General features: G+C 39.7%; 1 protein-coding gene across 2 annotated transcripts in view; it reads right to left on the bottom strand.

Moving 5' to 3' along the window:
* mettl16 (methyltransferase like 16) overlaps positions 1-24,513 on the bottom strand; it is a 40,972-nt gene that overhangs the window by 2,083 nt on the left and 14,376 nt on the right. For both annotated transcript variants that reach the window (XM_017694883.2, XM_017694884.2), the window contains exons 3-8: positions 20,255-20,442; positions 18,310-18,450; positions 18,068-18,180; positions 16,980-17,122; positions 12,045-12,114; positions 6,779-6,868 (exon numbers count right to left, since the gene is read on the bottom strand). In XM_017694883.2, the coding sequence (XP_017550372.1) occupies positions 6,779-6,868; positions 12,045-12,114; positions 16,980-17,122; positions 18,068-18,180; positions 18,310-18,450; positions 20,255-20,442 (745 nt within the window). The remainder of the gene's footprint in view (positions 1-6,778; positions 6,869-12,044; positions 12,115-16,979; positions 17,123-18,067; positions 18,181-18,309; positions 18,451-20,254; positions 20,443-24,513) is intronic.

Below are 24,513 nucleotides of genomic sequence, written 5' to 3'. Positions count from 1 at the left end.
AACAGTTCATTAATGCATTTGGGTAAAGGGTAAAAAAAAAAAAAACAAACAAAAAAAAAAAACCAACACACCAAAAAATGATGTCTAAATAGAAGACAAAAACAGACGGCACCACATTTATTTTGTGTTTTGAAAGCTGTTCCCCACGTAACTCGCTGGTTACAGCACTACACAATTTGCTGTTTGGTTCTTGTCTCAAGCAAGAACGCAATGGGACTAAAATAAAGATTCATGTTTTTTTTATGCATCTAAATTTTTGAGAATGCATCAACTGTTCACACAACCAAAGAAGAAATGTCAGCTCGCTTAGTCTCACTAGTTAGCTAGCTCACTTAACAGTCCAAAACTTTGCTGTGAACAGTTTGGTAGAAACTAAATATTTCATTTTTATGTCAAATTGTCATGGATGTCTCTACCATTTTAATATTTCTCAAGTTTAATATTTCCCATTTTAAATGAAGGAAAGTCCACCCTTGACTGATTGGCTAAACATAGTGCAGCAGCTGAACTCAAACCCATGCAGGAATCTAATACTACTAAACATTTTGGTAGCATGACGAGACAGATTTCACCACGCAGCAGCCGGCAAGCACCCCAAGGATCCAGCAGACCTCGCTGCTGAAGTGAATAAAAGGTAGTATGACGAAGTCTCAAGTAGAGGACTAAGAAAATGATGTGTAAAGCCTTATATCTGGCCAGTAAGCATGTCTTTATTAAAAAACATTAACATTAGTATAAATTCAAATAAACAACATATTGCTATTTGCTGTGTGTGCACTAAACTTAACATTTATGTTTGTTCCCTGTAGAGGATGTGCCATTTTCACAACTAAAGTCATTTTTGCACATAACTAAATATATCCTTACAGATCAATAAAAGGGACTGCATTATTCTGACATTGTGAGCAATATGTGGCCAGCAGAGGGAAGCAGTGCATAAAGAAACCCATACAAATGCAAAGGTGTGGCTGCTCACTGTCCCTGACCTTGGCTTCTAGGCTGGTACATACACTGTCACTGTCTGAGGTGTGCGTGCCATAAACCAAGTAACAGACCTACAGGGACATAAAAGGAGGTCAGAGCAAAAGCCAGTGGTACAAGCAAATCCATTATATACTTGCATTATGAAGAGTACTCTCTTATGAAGAGTACAACTCTCTCAACTGAAACAATACACAGTTGTAGTTATAGTTAATCTAATGCACAACAGTATCTGTGCTTTTCTATTATTTTATGTAAGGGCTAAAAAACGTCAAGAATGAGTTCATTACACAAGCAACACAGTGGCCCTGACTAAGGGCTGAGCCCAAGATCATGTTTGTATAAAGCAGCAAAGCAGACAACACACTCCCACACAAAGGCACACACACACACACACACACACACACACACAGAGCAAACATTCCATACAGCTCAGTGAGGCTCGCCCGTCTCTCTCGCATACCACCAACCTGAAACTAACATCAACAGCAGAAAGAAAAATAAGACCGATGACGCCAAGTAGAAACAAACATGTTCTCATGTACTGTATGAGAGTGAGAGACACAAAGGAAAAAAGGAGGGAAAAAAGATATATGCAGTACTGCACACAGCTTAAAGATCACCCTTTCATTTATTTAATTTTCAGTCAAAATGGCCCTTTTGTTTATTTGTCAGCTCAGAAAAAAGCAGAAAATCTATATTTAACAGAAAATTACAGAGAAGCCTCAACAACCAAACATAAAATTTGTCTTTGTCTTTAAAAGCAAGCCTGTAAAGAGTGGAAGCTGTAATAGTTTTGTTTAAAGAAATATGTAGGGATATATGTTACCACACCTCCAAAGTTCAGTCTTAACATTTGATTACATTTTCTGCTTGTCATGAACCAAATAATCGCAACACATTCAGCGATGATTCATGTTGCAGGCTGGACTCTGGGGTGGTCATTTCATTGTTCTAAGACCACCAGCAGCTTCTTTGTTTTGTTTGCTAAATGTTCTTTCTTGTCCATTTCCCCTTCTCAGTAAGGGCTTCTTAACAGCTACACATCCTTTCAGACTTAGCGTTGAGTTGTCCTCTAACAGGACAACTGTTAGAGGAAGGATGGACAAAAGCATCTGTGGATTTTTCAGATCTCAAGTAAGATTGGAGTGTGATTTTCTCTCAAAACTGAAAGCACTAAGTGCTGTTTATCTGATGATGAAGCTTGCATTTCCCATAAATATTCTATTTTTTCCAGAGAGAGAGAGAGAGAGAGAGAGAGAGAGAGAGAGAGAGAGAGAGAGAGAGAGAGAGAGAGAGAGAGAGAGAGAGAGAGAGAGAGAGAGAGAGAGAGAGAGAGAGAGAGAGAGAGAGAGAGAGAGAGAGAGAGAGAGAGAGAGAGAGGATATAAATACGGAATGGATCATGGATGGCTGAAGGCATCTTACTCCTCTAACACAGGAGAATCATAAGCAGGTCACACTCACACTCTCTCTTTCACAAGACCCCTTCACTGCATCTCATGACCAGCTGTGTGTGATTCTGTTCAGGCACATTTCACAGTCATCACATACAATGCAGAGAACTACAGTTTGGTAACCCACCCCCCCCCCTACCCACCACATATTAAATCACTCTAGCCTGAAACAGCAGAGAATGCAACGTAAAGAAAGTCATGTTTTTACCTCCATACCCACATGAAAAAAGTGGAGAAATATAGTTTGAACATGAAATATAATTTTTTATGTAAAATATTCAATTGCATAGATCAGTAGTTCTTAAGAAAAAGAAGCTCTGTATCACTATACTCAACGTTTTCGTGTCCGTACAGGAAAAGACGTGGTACACACTGTTTATGGCTATGCCGAATAGGATTTCACAGGCTTCAAAGATGTGTTATTTCGAAATAAGTATCTGAATACTTGTCCTCAAAATCACGCTTAAAAATTATATTTTATATTATATTATATAATTGTATTCTTATTTGGTACCGCAGTTCAAAAATACAAAGTGGGAAACAAGGATGTAATATTGTGTATTGATGTACACCAGCCTCTTACTGCAAATGTCAAGTTGTGACATTGATGGCTGGCATGAAATTATGATGCATTAAAAGAAACCAACAATATTAACAATAACTGTTCCATCTAAAGGCCTTTGCTGGTGAAATGTTTTGTAGTTAGACTAGAAATGCTTATGGCTTATAAAATATCTGAATCATAAATGGAGAATAGTATGGAATAATAATAAAAAAAAAAAGAAGACAAAACTATCACACAGCACACCAGGGGGAGCCATTCTATGCCTTTTAGTGACCCTGCAATGGCACTAGTGATGGTAGATACTATACAGACAATTAACCTAGCCATCTTGAAGAATCCGGCTTATATTACATTCAATAGAAAATCATTTCAATCTAATTTTGCACAAATACCGTATGCCACTGTAATTTCACACTCAGTCAACAAGCTTGTATTTGTGGTAAAGCAACAGGACCGTGTACACTAAAGATTAATATGTCACATGGACAAGAAAGCATGATATTCTATTGATTGATGCGTGTTATGAGGTGCTCAAGTCGGATTCACTGCACCTCTAATATTGTGCCTGTGTGTCTCACAGCCATTGAGATTAGCTCACTGCTCAAAACACAGGAATGAAAAAAAAAGGGGGGGGGGGGGGGGGGGGGGGGGGCGGAATCAATAAAATCCATCAGCCTGTCTTTGTGTTCAGTGCATCCCTGACAGGGACTTTTATACTCATGTGTGGTGTACGTGGATGGACAAAAAGACTTTGTACGCATACATTTAAATCATCACCATCAGTCTTCTAAGCTATTTACTGCTTTTATTGCTTCCTCTCCTTTATTCATTCATCATTCATCTGTTCTCACCCTCTCTCTCTCTGGAACTGTCTGTTTTTTTACTAACAGTCACGTCTTCCGTCTGTTCTCCAAACGGAAACAGCACGACTGTCCTAAAATGGCCACCACTCAGGATCTCTCTTTAAATTTCTACATGTCTGGTCCACGTCTGAAGAACAGCTGAACCCAGCTATAAATCCAGAGCACATTTAAATTATTGAATATGCGCAGGTACAGGTCAGGAGCAGCAGCGTGGTCAAACTCAGAGCCTCAGCTGGACTGATTCTAGCACACACTGCTCTGTTCCTCCATTTACACTCATCCTGCCCCCAAAACACCGCCCTTTCCTGAATGACTCAGCCTCATGACCTCTGACCTTTCCACCTCCACCCTTACCACAAATCTACAGCCCCAACGGCTCACATGCTGGACGTAGGCTGTTAAAATGTTATCACAATACAGGCTTTTGCTATACTGAAGGCAGCAACATGCAAATGAGCCCTCTAACCAATAAATCTTTCAGTAGTGTCCTGTGAACAGGGACAGGTGAAATTACTGTTTTTACCTTTGCGATAAACTTTTGATGGTATTTTTTAAATGTGACACTAGTGGGGGCTTTTTGTCTGATCCCACTTACAAAACTGAGAAAAATATGTCTTGAAATGCTGCATTATTTTTTCCACATTGCCCACCCCTAGCTGCGGCACTCAGAGACGGTCTAGATGAGTTTCTGTTCGTTTGGATGAATAAAAGCATTCACACAATCTGAATTGTAAATAATTTTCCAAAATAATGCAGAAAAGTCTTCCATGTGACATCACAATGTATTAATATTAGACACTTAAATGTATTATGTATATATTTAGGAATATAACTGCAATATATATTTTCATCCACATCAGGCAGCTTTCTGGACAAGCCATTAGAAATACAGTCTTCTCTCTTTCTACCTTTGTATTTCCAGCAGGCCACGTCTGGGCTCCTGCCATGTGTTTAATATCTGGATTAAAGACCAAACTGTCACTCAGATTGATCTGGTTTCCACGCAGTCTGCTAATGGGGCTCAGCTGGCATCAGAGTAAAAAAGATAGACCAAAAAGCACAAACATGAGCAGCCAACAGATAATGCTGAAAAAGATGCTGATGAGTGTTCATCTGATGCTGAACCTGTCCTCACAGCTCCAAAGTGCACTGCTTAACAGCATTTAAGTGCTCGTTTTTGTGTATTTTCAAGACAAAAATGACCCGACTTGAGAAGAAAAACATTAAATAACCTAGTAAGTTAGAACCTTTTTTTAACTGAAAAGACTGAAACCCCTTTTAGGTTACTGAGATTAAAGTTCAGTTCAGGATTATATTCAGAAAATTTTATTACATATAGGTAATGACATATGGGAAATACAGTATTGTGCAAAAGTCACAGTACTGTATTTCCCTTCATTTATTAATTTTCACTCAAAATGGCCAATAGGTGTTTCATACGTTTTTATAAGTACATTTTTCAGGAAATATTTATGAGGAGATGACATAAGATAACCCACTTGCATAAGAAAAAGAAACTCAAAGGAAAATAAGTAAACAACAAAAAAAAAAAGAACCAGGACTTCCCAAATCTATTAAAAGATTTAGAGAAAATGAGACAACCTTTCAAGACCTGCTAGCAAACCAAACTGTCACCATTAGATAAACAGCATTTAAATCTTTAAGAGAGAGGAGAAAAATCAAGCTCCACTCTTGCTTCAGATCTGAAAATCCACAGGTGTTTCTGTTTATCCCTCCACTGTGAATCTGAAAGGTTGTGTAGCTGCCAAAAAGCTGTTACTAGAAAAGGAAATCAGATACAAAAAAAATAAAAATACAACAAAGAAAACGCAGGTGTTTTCAGAACAATCGACTGTTCATCCCAGATTCCAGATGTGAACATCACTGAATGTGTTTGGGATTATTTGGATTATAGTGTGAAGTAGAAAATCTAACCAACTTCTAAGACTGAAACTTTGGACATGTGTAAAAATATCCCTGCAGATTTTACTGACAAGCTGTAAGGAAATCCCCTGAAAAGAATGTAAGCTGTAAGAAAGGTGAGTAAACACACTAAATACATAAAAAAAAGATATTAGCTGTAGAGGCTTCTGTGTAATTTTCGGTTAAATATATGATTTCAGCCCTTTTTCTGATGCTGGAAAATATAGGACTTATACTATAGTTGTGACTGGTAATTAAATAAAAAAGGGTGGTCTCTGACTTTTGCACAGTACTTTATGTATGACCCCATGTCCTAATATTACATAAAAACACAATGTGTGTATGCATGTATGTATGTATGTATGTATGTATGTATGTATGTATGTATGTATGTATGTATGTATGTATGTATGTATGTGTGTGTGTGTGTGTGTGTGTGTGTGTGTGTGTGTGTGTGTGTGTGTGTGTGTGTGTGTGTGTACTAGCCAAGGTTCAGATGAGGCTAGGAGTGGCATGCAGACAAAAATGTAGGCCAATCTTTCTGCTCAAGTGCCTTTGAGGAAAAAGGCATCTGGGACCAGAGGAGTTTCTAAAAGTGTGGAACAATTCCTCCCCCCGCCCTCTCACCACCTCTTACCACCTCTTACACTCCTCTCTCTCCCTATAAAAAATAGCATGGCTCCATGGCAGAGCCATGCTGCCCTGGCGACTGTTGCCAGGCTACGGTGGCTGAGGAAGCAGGTTGGGCGGCAGGGAGCAGTCAAAGTGAGTCTAATGGAATGGGCCACACTTGCATTATTAACACGGGCACAGAGTTCGATGACTGCTCAGCAAGTGTGTCTGTTCCTCATCTCAACCCAGACACACAAAAGCAAAACTCCCAAACACAGCCCTGCTGTCTGTCTCACTGCTGCAGTAGCTTAGTAGGTCACATCAGGATTTCCCCCTGTGGCAGCAATATAAGGAAGAGCATGCAAGCCTAAAACTCACCGGCACAGTCACATCCTCATAGAAGCTCCAGGCCAGGGCCCAGCGCATGGTACGTCCCTGACAGAACTCTGTATGTGTGACTTTGGGAACCTGTTCATAAATATCGGGAAAAATAACCATTAGAGTGAAAAATACAACAGTAAAAATGATTAATTAGTAGTTTGAATAATCTAATTTATATAGTTTTCTCAGTTACCCTAAATATAGTCTATCAGGCAAGACAGGCTTTTGCTTCTGTAGCTTTGCACTGAAATTATGAGGCTTATGTAGCTTGTAAGCAATTAAAGCTAAGGTACACCAACCATGCAAACTAGGGCTGCCCCAAAATTTCAGCAACAAAAAAAAGGGAGAAGGGAAAAAAAGTGAAAAGACTTTGACCAAAATAACGCACGTAAAACAGGCCTACAACAAAAGTGTCAAAAAGACTCAATATAAAGAATAATTTATATCTAATGGTACAAATAATCATATAATGGTAATGAAAATAAACAAAGTGTGTAAAACTGGTGTTCAAATTTTTCTTTTTGTGGCAGAAGATTAACAGTCATCATGTTGGCCATGTAGAATTATTTGACAGTTTCTATAAAAGGACATTAGGCAACTAATGTGTAACAAAGACATTACAAAGGAGGAGGAGACAGTTCACTGGTTGAAAAATGAACAATAAACCTCATAACACTCAACACGGTTTAAGGGGAAAGCCCTGCCCTTCAATAAAAACAGTGAGTCTGCTTCCTTGCAAAGCAGAAAAAGCTTCTTAACTGTTCACCTCAGCTGCGGAGAAATGTGCATGCACAGTAGAACAACCTAAAAAAACATGCGTTTAATATTTGAGCCAAACTGAAATCCAAGTCTAAACTATTTTATGCGATTTTTGTCAGATTTTATCAGTTATTTCAAATCCGTTTACATTAATGTATCTGTCAGTTTTGAGTTTATAGGTCTCTTCTCCTTGCAGAAAGAAAGGAGTCTGGCCTTGTATAAATGGAAATAACTGCACTGTTATGCTGAGGACATTGGGCCTCAGTCACCAACTGTTCTTAACAAGAAATTTCTTCTTAAAACCCTCACATGCAGTTTTCAAGACTATTCTGACATTCAATGTTTTCTTATTTGGGATGCGTTCTTGGGTACGAACAGAATCTGTGCACACTCAAGAGCACAAAGGTGTGACCAATTCTGTGGTTTAAGAACACGTCACCAAGCTAATGCAGATTTTTCTTAGGACCTTTTTTCAAAAACAAATTTAAGAAACTTAAATTTTAAAAACAGAGATATTGCTGAATGAGGCCTCTTCTGTGTAATCGCTGCTCATGTCAAGGATTAAAAATAAGGGACTACAAACACCCAAAAATTCACTACTACAGGTTTGAGATCACACTAACGCCATCTGTAAATAAAAAATTGTTCACAAAAGTGTGAAAAGTGCAAATTTTAATAATTTTTTACTGTCACCCAGGTACTCTAATGATTTTTGTACATGTATTTTAGGTTAACTGGTTTTACCTACCGACAGCTTTTTTCAGTTTTTGGTTTCAGCCCAGAATTTTCATTGTGGTGCAAAACTAACGCAAACTATGTTACACGATCACATATCACATGATCACATGATCAAACAGCATCAAACTGATCTGCTAACATGGCATGACACTTTTCTATAAAACGGAAACATAATTACAGATTTCAGGCTTTGAGAGGACTGCTAGTGTTGTTTCAAAGTCCAGAGTACACTGACTGGACTACCATAAACAAAGACAAAAGTATGGTATGAAACAGGTGTTTGATTGCTGAAAGACTCAAATGTTCTCTCCTCACTCTGGTTTGTTTGGTTTGTTAAGGCTGGCTTAACACAGTTTCTATGCAACTTGAGTTACAAAAAGCAATAAAAAAAAAACAATCAAAGTCACTCTCAACACTTCGATTACATCAGTAGTTAAGGAACATGGCAGCTCATATTTTTAGTATAAATGCATTTGCGAGGTTTTATTTTCATATACATTCACTCGAAAGAGGCCCTGAATATTCTATAACAGTAACTACTGTTAGGATGAAGCAATCTGGGGGGGGAAAAAAAAAAAAAAAAAAAGCTACATATCTTGACATATGTGTAAATCAATTGCATTACATGCAATGTTTGAAGTGGAAATGAAGGGGTACAGTAGCATGTATCCGGAAGTTGAAAACTGAGGTTTAATGTTACGACCGCTGTCCGGTGCCCACTACATCGCTCCAAAACAGGGGCATTTCGAAGTTCCATATACTGAGGAGTACACTGCACAATGTTTCATTCAGATTGCTTCATCCTAGAGAGAGTTATTACAGAATATTCAGGGCCTCTTTTGAGTGAATCTCCCTGGATTTTTTTCATGTTGTCATTGCCATTCTTTTATCTATGGTAGTAGTTTTTTAGTAATGTGCCTTTTTTAATTTGCTTACTGCATGTTAAGCCTTTGAATAATATAAAGAATTCATATTTAAGTAGTCAAAGTTGTCTTGCTTGTCCTGTCCTAGAACCACTAGCAAGTTCATGAAGGATTTGGTAAAAGTTGTTTCACAAAGTTAAAACACTTTCAACTGTTTCACATAAGGGGCATAGTGCTTTACATTATGCACCTTAAGTGCACTTTAGTTTGATTTCATGCAACTAAAGCTGCATTCATTTTTCACTGTGTACATTTTTTCCAAGACATTCTAAAGACAACTGCGAACATAATGCTCATGTGTGTCTGGTCAGTGTACTCCAGCCTTTGGCTACACAGCACACTTTTGGCCACTGTTTTAGACAAAAGGATGTCACACAGTGTCAGAAAGCAAATAAGCAAGTCTATTGGTTTGAAATGAGTGTGTAAATTTAAGCATGCAGTTTTCATGATGCTAATTGGTTGTTATACGCTTCCATTACCATTAGTGAAATTAGCCTTAGAGCTCCCTTGCAGAATTAAAGATGCACACATATCCTTTAAATCTCTGGAACAAATATTAACTATAAAATAGACACACCACAAACAAGTGACACACATCTCTTACATCAATTCACACAAGCACAACAAAATGGCTGTTAATGCACTGAAGACATAAGCTGTGTCTATTGAACCTAAAGGTTTTCTATAAAACTCCTACCACATACTGAGAGCTCACCATGGCCACACTGCTGTGAGTGCATGGGGGTCCACTCTACCCTTACAAAGAGCAAACCTGAGCCAGTTAATCTGGCTAATCTCACACTAACAAGCTGAGACTTCAAACTGCTAAACATGAAGCAGTAGAGAAGAAGGACAGGCTTCTGTGCTCCTCTGACCTCTAAAATGACAGCCTTTTTAAAAACAGATGATGAAGGGGAGGGAAAAGGAGATGAAGAGGAGGGGAGGGAGAAAAAGAAAGGAGAAAAAGGAGAGAGAATCATTAGCATATTAATTAGAGCCCCATTAGTGGGCCACGGGGCAGAGAGGAAGTACCAGGCCCGGGAGCTGGAGGAGGGCCAAGTTTGCTCTCGCTCTGATGAAAGGTGACAGCACTTTGACGCCTCCAGATGAGTAAAGGGTGGGAGGAGACGTGTGCGGCTCAGATGAGCAGACTGATTGACACCAGCCTAATAACCTGTGAGCAGGACGAATACGCCCAGTCACAGTTATCAGAGAAGACTCCCCACACCAAGGCAATGCAGGAGCGGACAGCATCCAGGGTCTCGTTTGGTTAAGGGGGAGGTGTTGGTGGCTAATGATGGCTAATGAACTAATGAAATCTAGCCCCATCCGAGCTCCGTTCTACTGTGTGTTTTGTCGGCCACGTGAGGGTGGCTTATTTAGATCAATTAACCTGGAGTCTCTCTCTGTAATGAATAGGTACTCGCTCAATAAACAGGAACAATGAGAAAGCTACACAGACACAAACCAGGCGTGTTCAAATGCATCTGATTTTCGAACTTAAACAAGTCCTATTTGTATATTCAGTGTACATCTGAGATTTAACTGGGCATGACATTTTGGAAATTTTGAACCCAAATCCAGCCCAATAATCCCAAGCCAGTAGAAGTTACAACATTTAAGTCTGAATACAACTAAACTCACCTCACATCATCTACTTCCGAGTCTGAAACTGACCAGAGATCAAAATTCTGTTCTGATTAAACTTGAATGGATTAATCAAGTAATGCTTTAGAACACAGTCCCAGTTTGAAGTTCTTCAGTCTGGATAAACTTGCTGTAACCCTCTGTTCCCATGCTTTGCTGTGCTGATAGAACAAACTACTCTTCTGACCCAGTTCTCTGTTATTACATGTATCCTGTAGCTAGGTTTCCATCGATATATTTTTATGTGCATTTTGGCATATCAAATGAAATTCATGTAAATAGGAAAAATGGAATAGAACTGCCAAACATTGCCACAGAAGTTTCCATGCTTGATTCAGGTGGATATATTTTTTGCCAGTAATAAAGAAACAAATATATTAATGATTTTGGCAGAAATGCTGTAAATGTGAATAAAGAAAGTCATATGATTGATCAGATGTTTCTGTTTCATAGGAATGAAACATTACTGAAGGCAGCTGGCACTTGTTGTATTCAGACTGATGAAATGAAAATGTACCTTTAGCTTACCAAAGGAAAAAAAAAACAAAAAACAAACAAAAAAAAAAAACACCAACATAAGAGGGATATTAGATAGCAAAAATCTTGGCACCTGCATCATTTGCACATACTCTTATGATGTAAAAAGCTTTGCATCCACAAAATTTAGCAGTAACAAGAAACTTCTCAAAATTACAGATTTCTTTTTCAACTTGCTCCATTATCTTTCAGCTGGATGGAAATGGTGATTTTCTATTTTCTTTCTGTTTAAGTATTAAGGTAATGAAAGTAAGGGGGGTAAGCAGAAATCTAATGCAGGGGGGGAATGCAGGGCAAAATCTGTTACAAGTGGGGGCAGGTTGTGAGAAACCTGAAAAAATTGAATTTGAATCTGACCCAAGCCTGATACATATACATATTTGGAAAATAATGTAGTGTTGGGTAGTTGTAGTTGGGTAATGTAGTGTAGTGTTACATTAGTAGTTGGGTCCTGATGAGTTTGGACAAATATTTCAACCTCTATATTTTTTGTTTAATAATTCCAAAGATGTAACAACAGGTGTTGTTTCATGATCAACTGACTGACACCCCAAACACTCACTCACACACACACACACACACACACACACACACACACACACACACACACACACACACACACACATTTACAAACAGACGTGGTCTGTAGTGTCACTCACTCCTTGTTTTCTCAGCTCCTCCTTCAAAGGTGCCAGGCTACACTTCTTCCCCAGCATGCAGCTGTACCACCTGCAACAGACAGAGGCAGTAGGAAGTAGAGCAGCAGCTCCAGATCAAACCAGCTGCAAGATTCTAACCCAGGGCAGTGATGGGGAACCACACCACAGAAGTAGCCACTGCAAGTTTGTGTAAGATTCTGGACAGTGTTAAACCAAATCTACAAAGCTAGAAAAGGGGAGCAAAAACAGCTCGATTCATACAGTCACCCAACCAGGCTCAAAGCTTTGAAGTTGCAGGAGACAAAGAAAAATCAATGCTTCTCCTCTGCAATAAAAAAAGATGAGCCTTCATCAGCCAGTTCTTGGCAGGAGCAGACGCAACAGGAGAGAAATCCATGTGTAAGTGTGCTTTATGCAGTAAAAGCTTTGCTTAACTTCTACAGCCGTTTCAGATTGTTTAATTCACATTAATTCTCACCTTCATCACAAACAGCCTCCATCAACATATCCAAGAGAAGAAAACAGCAGGCAGCTCTAGCTTGTACTGTTGTTTGGAAAAGGGTCCAACTGGTATGAAAAAAGCCACCGAACGCAATTTTAAGGTCTTAAATTCCAATAACCTATAATATCGTGGGGTAAAAGACTCCTTACTGTTAAACAGTGGTGACTGATATGACAAAAGCATGATTGTCACAAAGCCTTAAAAATAGACTTATATTGTATAATGTATAAATTTGTAATGTAAAGCTTAGTCTTCATTTTTTTGCTTTAACATTCAAAATCATTTATAAAAAAAAAAAGTGAAAAGTGAACTCCTGAATGTGGTTCTTTTATATAACGCAAAGTGGAATCCCACCAACTTTTCAAAATGTGTATCTAATTCAATTGTTGAGATGTAACAAAGCCATTCATAGTGGTCTGATGTGAAATGGTTAATTGCACAGAAACATACCCACCATTCTTGACAGTGGTGGTGATATGAACCAGGGATCATGATGTCAAAGACATAAATTTAATTTTAACTGCTGTCCAGAACAACCAGTTGATATACATCTCTTTAAATTAAAACAAAAAATGAACCATAAAACAAAGTCTCAGGCATCAGGCAACATGCACATAAGCCCTTTGTGTACTTGCTTTCTGTGCAGCAGCTTTCAGAGGCATTCTACTTCATAGAGGTTCGGTTCCTGTCAGTACCAAAATGAACAATTCTGACCCTGTAAATTTCTGTAAAATGGCCCATTCCACACCAAGCCATTCTGAAATGACTTTGATATTAGAAACTGAACCATGCAGAAATTTTCAAACATACACTGATTTCCCATTTAAAGAGATCTTATCTGTGCTATACTGACAAGATTCCAGAAATAAATTCAGAGACCCTTAATAACGGCCAAAAGATATACTGGCCTAGCTGTAGTCTGAAGCGAGACTGGCACAATCTCCATTTCCTGCTCTGAGGGCCAACCCCCAGCTCCTCAGGGGGTGCGTGTGCCAGGGAAGCCTGGGGGCCTACAGAATTCATTTCATTTTGCTGTATGAAATATTAAAGAGTCCTAATATCCACAGATGTTCCCCACTCTGTCGATCAGAGGGGGGCTGAAGCATACTCACATGTAACAGCCTGCAATCCAGAGAACCTGAACAATTTTACTGGATTCTTTTCTTTTAGCTGATTCTAAGGAGGAAGTGGTAGCAATTACAGTGTGAATAAAAAGCACTTGGCATTTAGTGAAATCAGAGCAGTATTTAGAGTGTGCATGTCTGTGTCTGTGAAAGAGAGATGGAGAGGGGTGGCTGGGAAAAGACTGGCACTAATTACAGATCTGTAGAGTTGGACAGGAAGAGTGATCTCAGAAGGCCAATCAGAGAGTCTGGCTGGGTCCTGAGACACCTGCCAGCAAACACACACACACACACACACACACACACACACACACACACACACACTTTACACTGACTGCCTGCCTCCCGTTCCTTATCCACTAGAGAGGAAACGACTCAGAACACACACCAAAGAGAATCCATCCTCCCAGCGGAAGTCACTCATCTATTTACCTAACCGCAACACAGAGAAACCCACCCAGCTCAATGTGACCACACTAGAATGCTACCTACAAGCCTTCTGAAAGACCAGGGATGGTGTATATATAGGGCCTGTTTACACCCTGCATTAACATGCACTTTCGGAGATGGGATCACATTTGGATTTCACTTGACTGTATGAAAAGTCAGGATGTGTTGTAAATGGATTACAATCAAGTTACTCAAAACACATTCACAGGTGGTTTAAAGCATTTAACACAAGCATAAATGCATTTTTGTTTTACGTGCACAATTAAGTGAGCAGGAATGTATCTGCTGACAAGCGAGTGAGCGAATACACAAGATATAGGATACGCGAGGCTAGCTTTATTCCAAACCTTAAACCTTCTTGCACTCTCAGCTGTATAAGTTTCAGCTGATGAAGGTGTCTTCTCAACTTCTGAAGCTTGTCTACTCAGACTCATATCGTAAAAGGAAAAAAAAAGAAACAAACAAAAACAGAAACATCAAATGTGCTGATGTGCTTTGTACTGGCTACCCAGTCAATGTCTGCTTGGTGCACAGCGCTGCAGATTCATATGAAGCAAGAGGGGTGCAGGTTGTGGCTTCTGTAAGCTGCACTTAGCTATAAACCCCTTCCCTGCGTCTTGACACAAATATGTTTGCATGCATCTTCGCAGAACCATAAATCAGCCTTAAGAAATACACAAAGGTATTACTGCACACGCTCTCTCAAATCCTAAAAAGCGTGAAAATCCACAAAGTATAACCAGCCCCCTCACATAGTCTGAGATATCTGATCCCTTGGGGGTCCCAGGTGTGGCTTTGTTAATCAGGTTTAATCTGGGCTGCTACACTCCCCCCTCCCTGCTTGTCTCACTCCAGTGACTCCGCTGACAGTTCTGGCATAGGGGGCACACATGTGCGCACACACGCATCTAAAACATAAGCACGCATGCACAAGCACCTGCTCCTGTCGAGCAGACCGGATGCCGCATGGGTAACTGTTTACTTTGTCTGCCAATTAATTACACAAACTCTGGATGACAGTTCCATCTCTGCCCCCATCTGCCTTGTCCCCTTCAACAGGCCAGCACTGTCCCCTCTGAACCTCTAGAGGACTGAGGGGAAAAAAAAACCCATAACACACAGGACCAGAGTACAGAGGAAGAGCCTGTTAACTGGCTATTGTTAACACTGTTAAGTCTGTGAAATGTCTAGGGGATATTTCTAGGGGTCAATTTTACATTCCATCAAGACAGTGACTGGAAGAAGATAGAAAGGTTGCCATTTGTAAAGGAATGCCCTCATAATCCCAACTGTATGATTCTTTGAGAAGCTACATTGAAAGGTTCAGAAGATGCATCCAATCACCTCCACAGACCTCTGACTTATACTGCAAGAGGTTTAACAGAGCATCTCAAGAATGCTGTCAAAAACTAAAAGTGGGTGCAGCAGTCATAGATGCTGAGGGAGGGTTCTGTTTATTGTATTAAATGAAGACAATCGGTCAAAAATGTCAGTGTTTTTATTAAATATATTAAATAAATCTGGTTAGTCTCTAAGTAATTAATGTAGAAGGGGGAAAGGTTAACTAGGTCTCTTAATGCGCTCTTACAGAAGGGATACCAAAATGAACAGCGTAACTATTGCTATATCTGTAGTAAACATACCTACTTAACTCCTACAGTTGTCTCTAAAGCAAGACCTTCCCGTTTAAAAACTGGGAAAACCCCTTCTGAAGATTATCGTTTTGATAATGATAATGAAATGATAATGAAGTGAACATGCAATTCGGTGTCTTGGTGTTATCTGGACTGTGAGCCAATCGCTGTGGCATTTGCCTCTTCACTTTTGTCACATCCATAAAAATATGCAGTTCAGTTAAATTGTGTCTTTGATAGCTTGGTTGGATTTATTAGCCTATATATCAGTGACTATTTGTGGTGCACCATTAATGAAATTTTTTGCCATCAGCATTTTTTCTTTTACTCTCCTTTTGCGTTAGCTTTAATTGCTGTCATCACATCTATTTTCAAATGACACACAAAAGGATCTAACAAAGCCTAAAACGTTTTACCATGTGCCACCTTAAATGCGCAAAATAAATGCACAGGAGTAGAAGTCACCTCCTACTGTTACCCTTACTGAATCGTTTTTTCAGACATGAAAAGCAAGCGCTTAATGATTTACATTGGTTTTAGGTTTTTAGGTAGCAAAAGCTGATGCATCATCATGGACTTGCAACTCTAGCACTATTATTTCTGCTTGCTTTTGACACATTTGACGTGTTACTTTAACCATTAACAACCACTAGAGCACATGGTTTAAGGAGTTAAAGCCTTGTTTTCTGAGTGTAGATGCTGACGAGTTAAAAAGGATAAAATATCACAAACAGGCAAACACTCACTTATTATAACCATCTTAAAAAGCTACGTGTCCCCAAACTTTTGGTGGACCACGTACATCTTTCATGACTGTTTCATCACTGACCAACTTCAGAGGGATGCCGTAGGTGGTTAAAATATATGTTAGTTTCGTTCACTCCAATTTAACTACAGTCATTTCTATTGTTCTAAGCATTCCCCATAACTACCAGCCTGGGAGAGCAGAGGTCCAAATCTAGGTTTCTCCAGTGTATGTGATTCTAACCACTGTATCTTTTCAAACTGCTGTCCACCCAGCACGGTCAAGCAACGTTTTTGGAATAGAACACTAACTGCCTGACTCCGTCTACGTGTCCCAGCAGAGCCCTAAATTGGAAACTACATCCTTCCCACTGCAATGAAAACACGATTAACTTAACCTTCCCGGACCTGGCTACGGATGGCTGACAGCACCACTGGGAGTCTAACGCGTCTCAGGTTAGAGTGCATGTGTTTGTCTAACCTGAGCCTCCTCTTGAGCTGCAGACTGTCGTGGATTATCCTTTTCACAAACTCCAGCTCACCACCCTCAGCCATGATCTCAGTCACTCCCCCTGTGTTGACAGAGCTGGGTGGGGGTCTGCGAGAGTTCCTCGAGTTCACCCCCTGATGGAGCATGTGAAAGAAAAACAGCAGGATGATTATCAGACCAAAGAGCAGAGCCTTCTAAACTAGATCTTTTGCACGACTCCTCAAAACACTATTTAAATCAGTGTGAAAGGTGCAGAAACAAAGGATTACGTTTTCTCTTCTAGCTCAGCTTATTTTCAAAGCATGATATTACTGACAGCACAGAAACAGCCCAGGTACCAGCCATGCTAATCACTCAAGTTCTGAAAGAAAACATAGCAAAGTAGCACTGGACATGTGCACGATGGCAGTGCTTTCAGAAAGATTCATTTTACCTGTCCACACCAAAAACACAGAAAACTTCTCATCCTCTCTGGAGAATGCTTTCCAAAAGCTTCGTTTTCATGACCTAAAACTGTTTTTGTGTAATCAAGAGGCCAAAATGCAGAGAAATTTTCAATTTTCAAAAATTTCAAACAATAATCACAGGAACAGATAATCATATTTTTAATGTGCAAAATACTCTTTAACTGATTAAAAGTTAACTAATTTTTTTCTGTCCTGTATTCTAATTGCAAAAAGAGTTACCTGAAAAACACTTTACATTTGTTTTAGTTACTCAATGTGCTGAACTTAATTTTCAGGAAACTTTTGTTTTTAGATTTTTTTAAAGAAGTGATGTATTATTACAAAGGAAACATAAGCGTTGTCGAGCCAATTACCTTCTAAGATTCGTAACCAACTATTTTATCAGCGATAAACAATTTGTTCAATTCAATATTGCAACGCTACGTTTCTCAAAAAAACCATTACTAATTCAACCACAATGACAGGCCTGCACAAAGTACTGTTGCTTCAGATAAGGTAGATATGCTGGGAAATCAAGCTAGCAGGAATGTCCAGCTTTTAGCCTGAAAGAAAATGGCCCATGCCTGACCTGAACATCTCAGGATTATGTGAATGGAGAGTACAGTGCAGTACCTTAGCCTCTAACTGGTTGGCAAAGAAAGGAGGATTACACATGCAGAAGTCATAGACAATAGACTCCTCCTTTAATGCATCCATCAGCAAGGTCTTCTGAGGCACCTTCACCACTGCAACACACACACACAGCACACCAGTCAAAAAACACACAAAAACGAGGACTAAATTCCACATGAAACACACACACACACACACACACACACACACACACACACACACACACACACACACACACACACCTTTAATGAGGCCTGCCATGTTGTTCTGTTCTACATTTTTCTTGGCGTAATTATAACAGATGTCATCCACCTCTGTCGCGAGAAAGAACCAGCCATTCATTGAGGCTCCCAGCAGGGGGTAGATACAGGAGGCACCGGTACCTGCATATACATACACATAAACAAGGGACAAAGAGATTACATACTGGCCCTGTTTGGGCCTGCTTTCTCACACTGTTAGATATTAAATGTCTCCTTATGTATGCAGCGCTTTTAAGTGGAACTACTTTACTGTAACTGAAGAAGGGCCTTAACACAACAAAAATTCACTGAAGCAACCAACTGTCAATGAAATTTACTTCATTTATGCAACTACTGTTATTATAATAAAGGAACAGAACTGAGAGAAGAGTTTTCATAGTGACTATTGGGAGAAAAAAAAAGTATACACATTTTTAAAGTATTCTAAGTCATTAAAAAATGAACCAAAAAGTGGTTTTAAGTGAAAAATTTTAAATCCAAGAAAAATGTAAGATACAGACCCTTCAGTCTGAAAAGTAACTGAATCTGAATTTCCCAATAATAAAAAAAAAAATAAATAAATAACATATTTACTAAACATAAATATTATATTTGTTAGTACTCACAGATGGATAAAGCTACAAACTAAATCCACATTGAGCTATTACACCAGCTTTGCTCAGCAAAGTGATGACCTGAACTGTCAGAGGTGGCCAAACAGGGTGACGGATTGCACATGTAATGCAATAAAGTGGAGGTAGGTCAGTGCTGCTCATCTATTATCTAGTCTACCACGCTTCAAACAGATCCTCCCAGAGTGACTAACAGACAAACAGGGTTGTGCACAGTCAAGACGGACCAAAAGGCCAGAGCTAAGCAGTTAGCCCATTCTATTCATGACTATGACTATTCATCATGTGTCTGACAGTAAAGCTGCAAATAGAACCAAATTCTTCAATGAAGGACCTAACTCAATAACAGAGCTTCTACTTAATAACAGGCTCAGTGTGACAGGAAAGATAAACAGAGGAACAGCTGCATGAGGATTTGAACTGCTTCCCCAGAGAACTGAGAAAAAAGCAGAGCAGATACAGGAGCATCCTGATGGTAGAGGATTCACTAAGAGACATGTTGCCAGCACAGGCCAACTCTCCAACAGATGTGTGCCTAAGCAGTAAACCTTCTAGTAGCTCTGCCATGGTCTGATCCAACAGCTAGAAGCCTAGGGGGGAGATTTATACTGAAGCTGGGATGTGCAGTGCTGCATTAAAGGAATAGTTCAGCAAAAAATAATTCACACAAGTTCCCCCTTACACTAATTGTATTTTATCAGCCATGATATGCTTGGTGTCTGATACTCAACTCTTCCTATTGGTCTGGAGCTAGGACACTAATGTAACTAATCAGTAATGGAAGCCTAAACTCAATCATTTAGCACAAAATTCATGCCTAAATCATGACAAATTTGCCTCAAATCACCAAGTTATCTCCATCAGATGCAACACATACAGTGTAAAATGGACAAAAGTGATGCTAGTTTTCACAGCATACTTCTGCTCACATTTCACTAGTTCCAGAACAAAATTAAAGAAGCAAATTACACTTATTAGGCTGACTGCCTATATTTAGGGTACACCTTTAAAAGGATCTCATGGATGTCAGTGACGACAAAATGAGCGATTGCAGGATTCTTTAAAAACACTCAAAGAAGGCTTTAAAAAGTACAGAGGAAGAATAAAATAGGGACTAAAACTAACAAACGGTACAGGTAGGCCAAAATCCATTCAAAGTGTTAGATGGGCTGTGAGAAACCAGTGAAAACCTTCACATCTGAACTGGACTTCAGTTGGACAAATATTTGATCTCCAAACCCAACAGGGCCCGGCTGTCCACACTGATGCTTGATTGTGATTGGAAATCATTTTCTCATGTTGGCCGTGCATACCAATGTCGATGCCCCTGCGTGAGCTGCCCTGGCCCTCAGTCAGGTCCTCCACCCAGTGGATGTAGTTGAGCCGCAGCGGGACGGTGGGGATTAGGCGCTCCAGAGGAATCTCTATAGTCAGGCCAAAGTCCTCTTTCAAAAGAGTACAGGTCAGAGCACGGACTGCCTCTGGGTCCTTAAAGTTCAACCTGGGGAGGGAGAGGGAGAGAGAGGGAGACAGAAAGCAAAAGAAGAACAAAGAAGAGAGAGACATAAGACAGAATTACCAGAAATATAAAGAGAGAAACAAAGAAAGAGAGAAGAGAGACAAAGAAAGAGAGATGAGACACAATGAAAGAGAGAAAACACATAAGACCGACAGAGAGACAGAGAGAGAGACAGACAGAGAGACAGAGAGTCAATAAAGAAGTATTGCATTACGCTCATCAGTGAAACGTGCTGTGTGTTGACTTTCAGTTCATTAGTGCTGATCACTAGGATGTCCACACTGATGGAGAGACATAAAAGACCCACAGCTTTTCATTTACAGCGACTCTCTAATGGCAGGAACATGTGCATTATCAACACCAGGAACTCCTCTGTTTACACCCACTCTGTAGTCCCTAATGCATTCTGCAGCACTGAGAGCACGTGCAGAGGAGAAAAGGGAGAAAGTGGGGAGATAGGTGTAATTAAGGCGTCTACATTCACACCTCCAACAGATGTAATTAGACACTTCCCTCAGAGAGGGGGGTGTCTGGCACTTCTGAAAGAAGGGGTTTGACTGTGTGTAGGAGTATCTCGATATGAGAGCTAGGAACCATGTCTTGGCGTGTAAAATGCTGCTGTGTTGTTGAGCTGGCAGCTCGCAACATGCCCCAAGAAACACCTGCAGAGAGGAGCTTATCACCACAGTTCTCACTCTCTCTCTCCAGAGCTGCCAGAGTACCTGGAGCATGTATACTTTCCACAACACAAGCAGCCTAAGCTTTACTCAAATGAATTGCAGTATAAGAAGTGGGGAACTGCATTTAAAGATGTGCAGAGGAAGAGAAAAATGATGTGGATAAATATTTATCATATTTTGAAGTGACTAAAATTTGTATTTAAAGGTGTATCTACCAGAGCTTTCAAATGATTCAAACTAGTATTGCTTTTGTATTACTTGCTCCAATTGGACTCTAAAGACATACGTTTTCCATTTATAGAGCAGTCTGTGGTTATAGTTATATGAGTGGACAAAAAAAGTTCATTATTCATAATATTTACTACTTGCAATAATTCAATAACTTCATTTTCTGCATGTGAACAAAATATCAGCCACAAGAAGCTCAGCACGAAAATTATAAATGCACTTAATAAATGTACTTTCTGGTTTTCATAACTGATGTCCAGTGAGAGCAACAGTAGCTGCATGTTCTCACCAGTGACTCAGTTAATCGGTCCAACTCCTCTACGATTGTACTCTCACTGTCATTCATATAGCTTGTTTGATTTTGCTTGTTTGCCGTGTGCTGATTTTGTTACAGACTTCCATGAACACTGTCCAGCATAGTCTGCCAAAGGCTTTTTAATTAAAAGCTGTATTTGAACTAGAAGGCTTCAATCACCTACCATATACCATACCATGCTGTGTGAATATTCTACAATAGCAATGTACAGTACACAAGCAGTTTGGTTTCAGCCTGAACTACTATACATGGTTCTAACTAAGAATTAGTAATTGCCTTCAATAATTCATCATGTTAATTTGGGCAGCTGTAGTATTTACACACAGGCATTTGTTTTATTATTTCTTAACTAACACAATGGCTTTGATGCAGCTTCTCATGTCAAGAGATATCAACATAAGATATAGCGAGAAAGAAAGAAACTTTAAAAGTAGAGTAAGGTTCTCATGTTGTAGTGTCCCAGTCACACAACAGTCAAAATGCTTAATGTTTGAAGAGAGATGGCAGGAAAAGCTACCTCAGGAAGGCCGAATCAAGACAAAGTCGAGGTTCACTGACTGGGGCGCATAAACAGGAAAGTGAACAGGCTAAAAATGACCACAGAATTCAATTTTGACCTCTGTGACTTAAACCCAGAGAATGCATCATGCTGGTTTCAGAAAAGATTGCATTTCCAGCAGGGATTTTGCATTACAATTACACCACAGAGCAGCTGAAGAAAGCTGTGCAGTATGAGAAGTCACCTCTTTACTTACATCTAGAGGGGTTTTATGATGAGCAAACTTGTGGTGTCATTAATAACAATAGTAACATTTTACTGTGCTAAATTATTAATACTACTCATTTTTAAAACACAGTTAATGCATTTTCCTAACTTGAACCTCTAAAATGTTTACAGTAGCAGCCTGAAGCCCAGCTGCTTGTGCTGTGCATGTTGCTATTATTCTGCGACTGTAGGGCTGTTGTTTAACGTTTAAATGGCAAGTTGACAGCTCACATAATAAAACCAAAGTTATTTCCAGCTACTGTTATACAGTGCACACTTTTACTGGACTTCAACGATTAAAACTGTAAATGTTCAGGTTCATTACTGCAGGTAAAAAACACATTTTGATGAAGCTTATTTTGTCCACTCATATAGCTAACAAAAGCACTGCTTTTTAAATGGGGGGGGGGGGGGGGGGGGGGGGGGGGGGGGGGGTGCAGTAATTATAAATAATTGTGTTTTCCTTCACAAACTGATTCATGATCATTTTAAATCGTATGGTTGCCCTAAAGGAAACTACAGAAAGCTTTGTCCTTTATGCACGCTCTCAGTTAACAGTAGTTCACTGCTCTACTAGAAACTCTTCAAAGGTGAACCGAACTCTAATGAAGCCGCTTCAGTCCTGATAATGTCATATATAACTTTAATTAATATACCTGCATACTGATTAACATTTCCGTTAATTTGTCAATTCCCATTACAGAAGCCTAAGGAGAGATTCTTTCCTACAGCAAGAACATCATACATGGAGACTGAGGTCATGGTCATGTCTGTCCTTACCCAGAGGTCCATGCAGCAGATAGGAAATGTAAGATGAATTGCAGTGCCATAATGCAGTAAAGTCAGAGTGCTGATAGCACAGTCGAACTCTCTGATGGACAGTCCTAAGGAGAAAGGCCAGAGATAAGCCAGGCAAACACCTTGCCCAAAAAGCTGCGTTTGCCAATGAAGAGGGATACAATCACATGTAGAGGGGTGGGTGGTGGTGGTGGTGGGGGGTTGTGGTTCAAAAGCATTACATTTTACCATATTTTTTCCAGTATCAATTAATAAATAGCAATTTGTTCAAGAGAGACGAGCACATTAGCTCTAATTAATCTAATATTTTAACCAGGTCTATTAATCTGCTAATGTGACCTTGAGGGTGACGGTAATATTAAATATGAATTGGGTTGTCATAGATGGTTCCCATGGTAACTAGGATAAGTGGGTCACCTACACTGAAGAGAAAACTGGAGTGAAAGGGAAAAAAAAAAAAAAAAAAAAAAAAAACAGAGAAAAAGAATCAAAATACTCAAAGAGCCGTGTGAGCTTCAGACAAAAGGAGCTTGGCAAAGAATAGAGAGAGAGGCCAATAGGGTGAAATAGGACACTAGAACATAACCGACAGAGCAGGCCTCATATAATGGACGACTGACCCAGTGTAGTCAGGACGCTGTTGCAGTCCTTGTGTTAGTGGGCCAGGTCATGATCAATATTCCGAGGAGCTGCTTGCTGCGAGCCGGTCGCCTATTTTTAGCCTCTGATGAGGGAGAGAAGCAATGGGCTGCGCAACACACCGCACTCAGTCTCCACGGCGATGGCTCGCTTTAGAGTGCTGAGAATGTGTGTCAGTGTGTGAGGGGAGGGAGGTGTGTGATGACGGCAGGCGTTTGCGGAGAGTTGACGCTGGTGTCGTGGCTGCTGAAGGGCGGAGGAAGTGAATGCGCTGAGGCTGAAGTCTCTGAGGACATGGAGGCAAGGCAGACTCAGCGGTTTACAAGAGGGCTGCACAATCTTTTTTCGATATCCACATTTGTAATACTGATATCACAAAACGCTGCAATATGCAAATGAGCCAAGTAAGTTATTTTTACATGCTGGTCCTATTCTGACTAAATCTTAGACATTCTAAATTAATTTCTGATAACTTGCTTTGTTTAACTGGATTTATTAATATCATGTATGCAATTTTTTGCCGCAAAATTTGTTATATGCATATCATGAAGCCACAAATGATTAGCTAAAAACAACACAATAACACTAACAGTTTTAGTCTGAAGTCAGTATAGCCCAAGGAATAT

The sequence above is a fragment of the Pygocentrus nattereri genome, chromosome 17, assembly GCF_015220715.1.
Source record: "Pygocentrus nattereri isolate fPygNat1 chromosome 17, fPygNat1.pri, whole genome shotgun sequence".
NCBI classification, from domain to species: Eukaryota; Metazoa; Chordata; class Actinopteri; order Characiformes; family Serrasalmidae; genus Pygocentrus; species Pygocentrus nattereri.
This window is presented reverse-complemented; position numbering and strand designations above follow the sequence as displayed.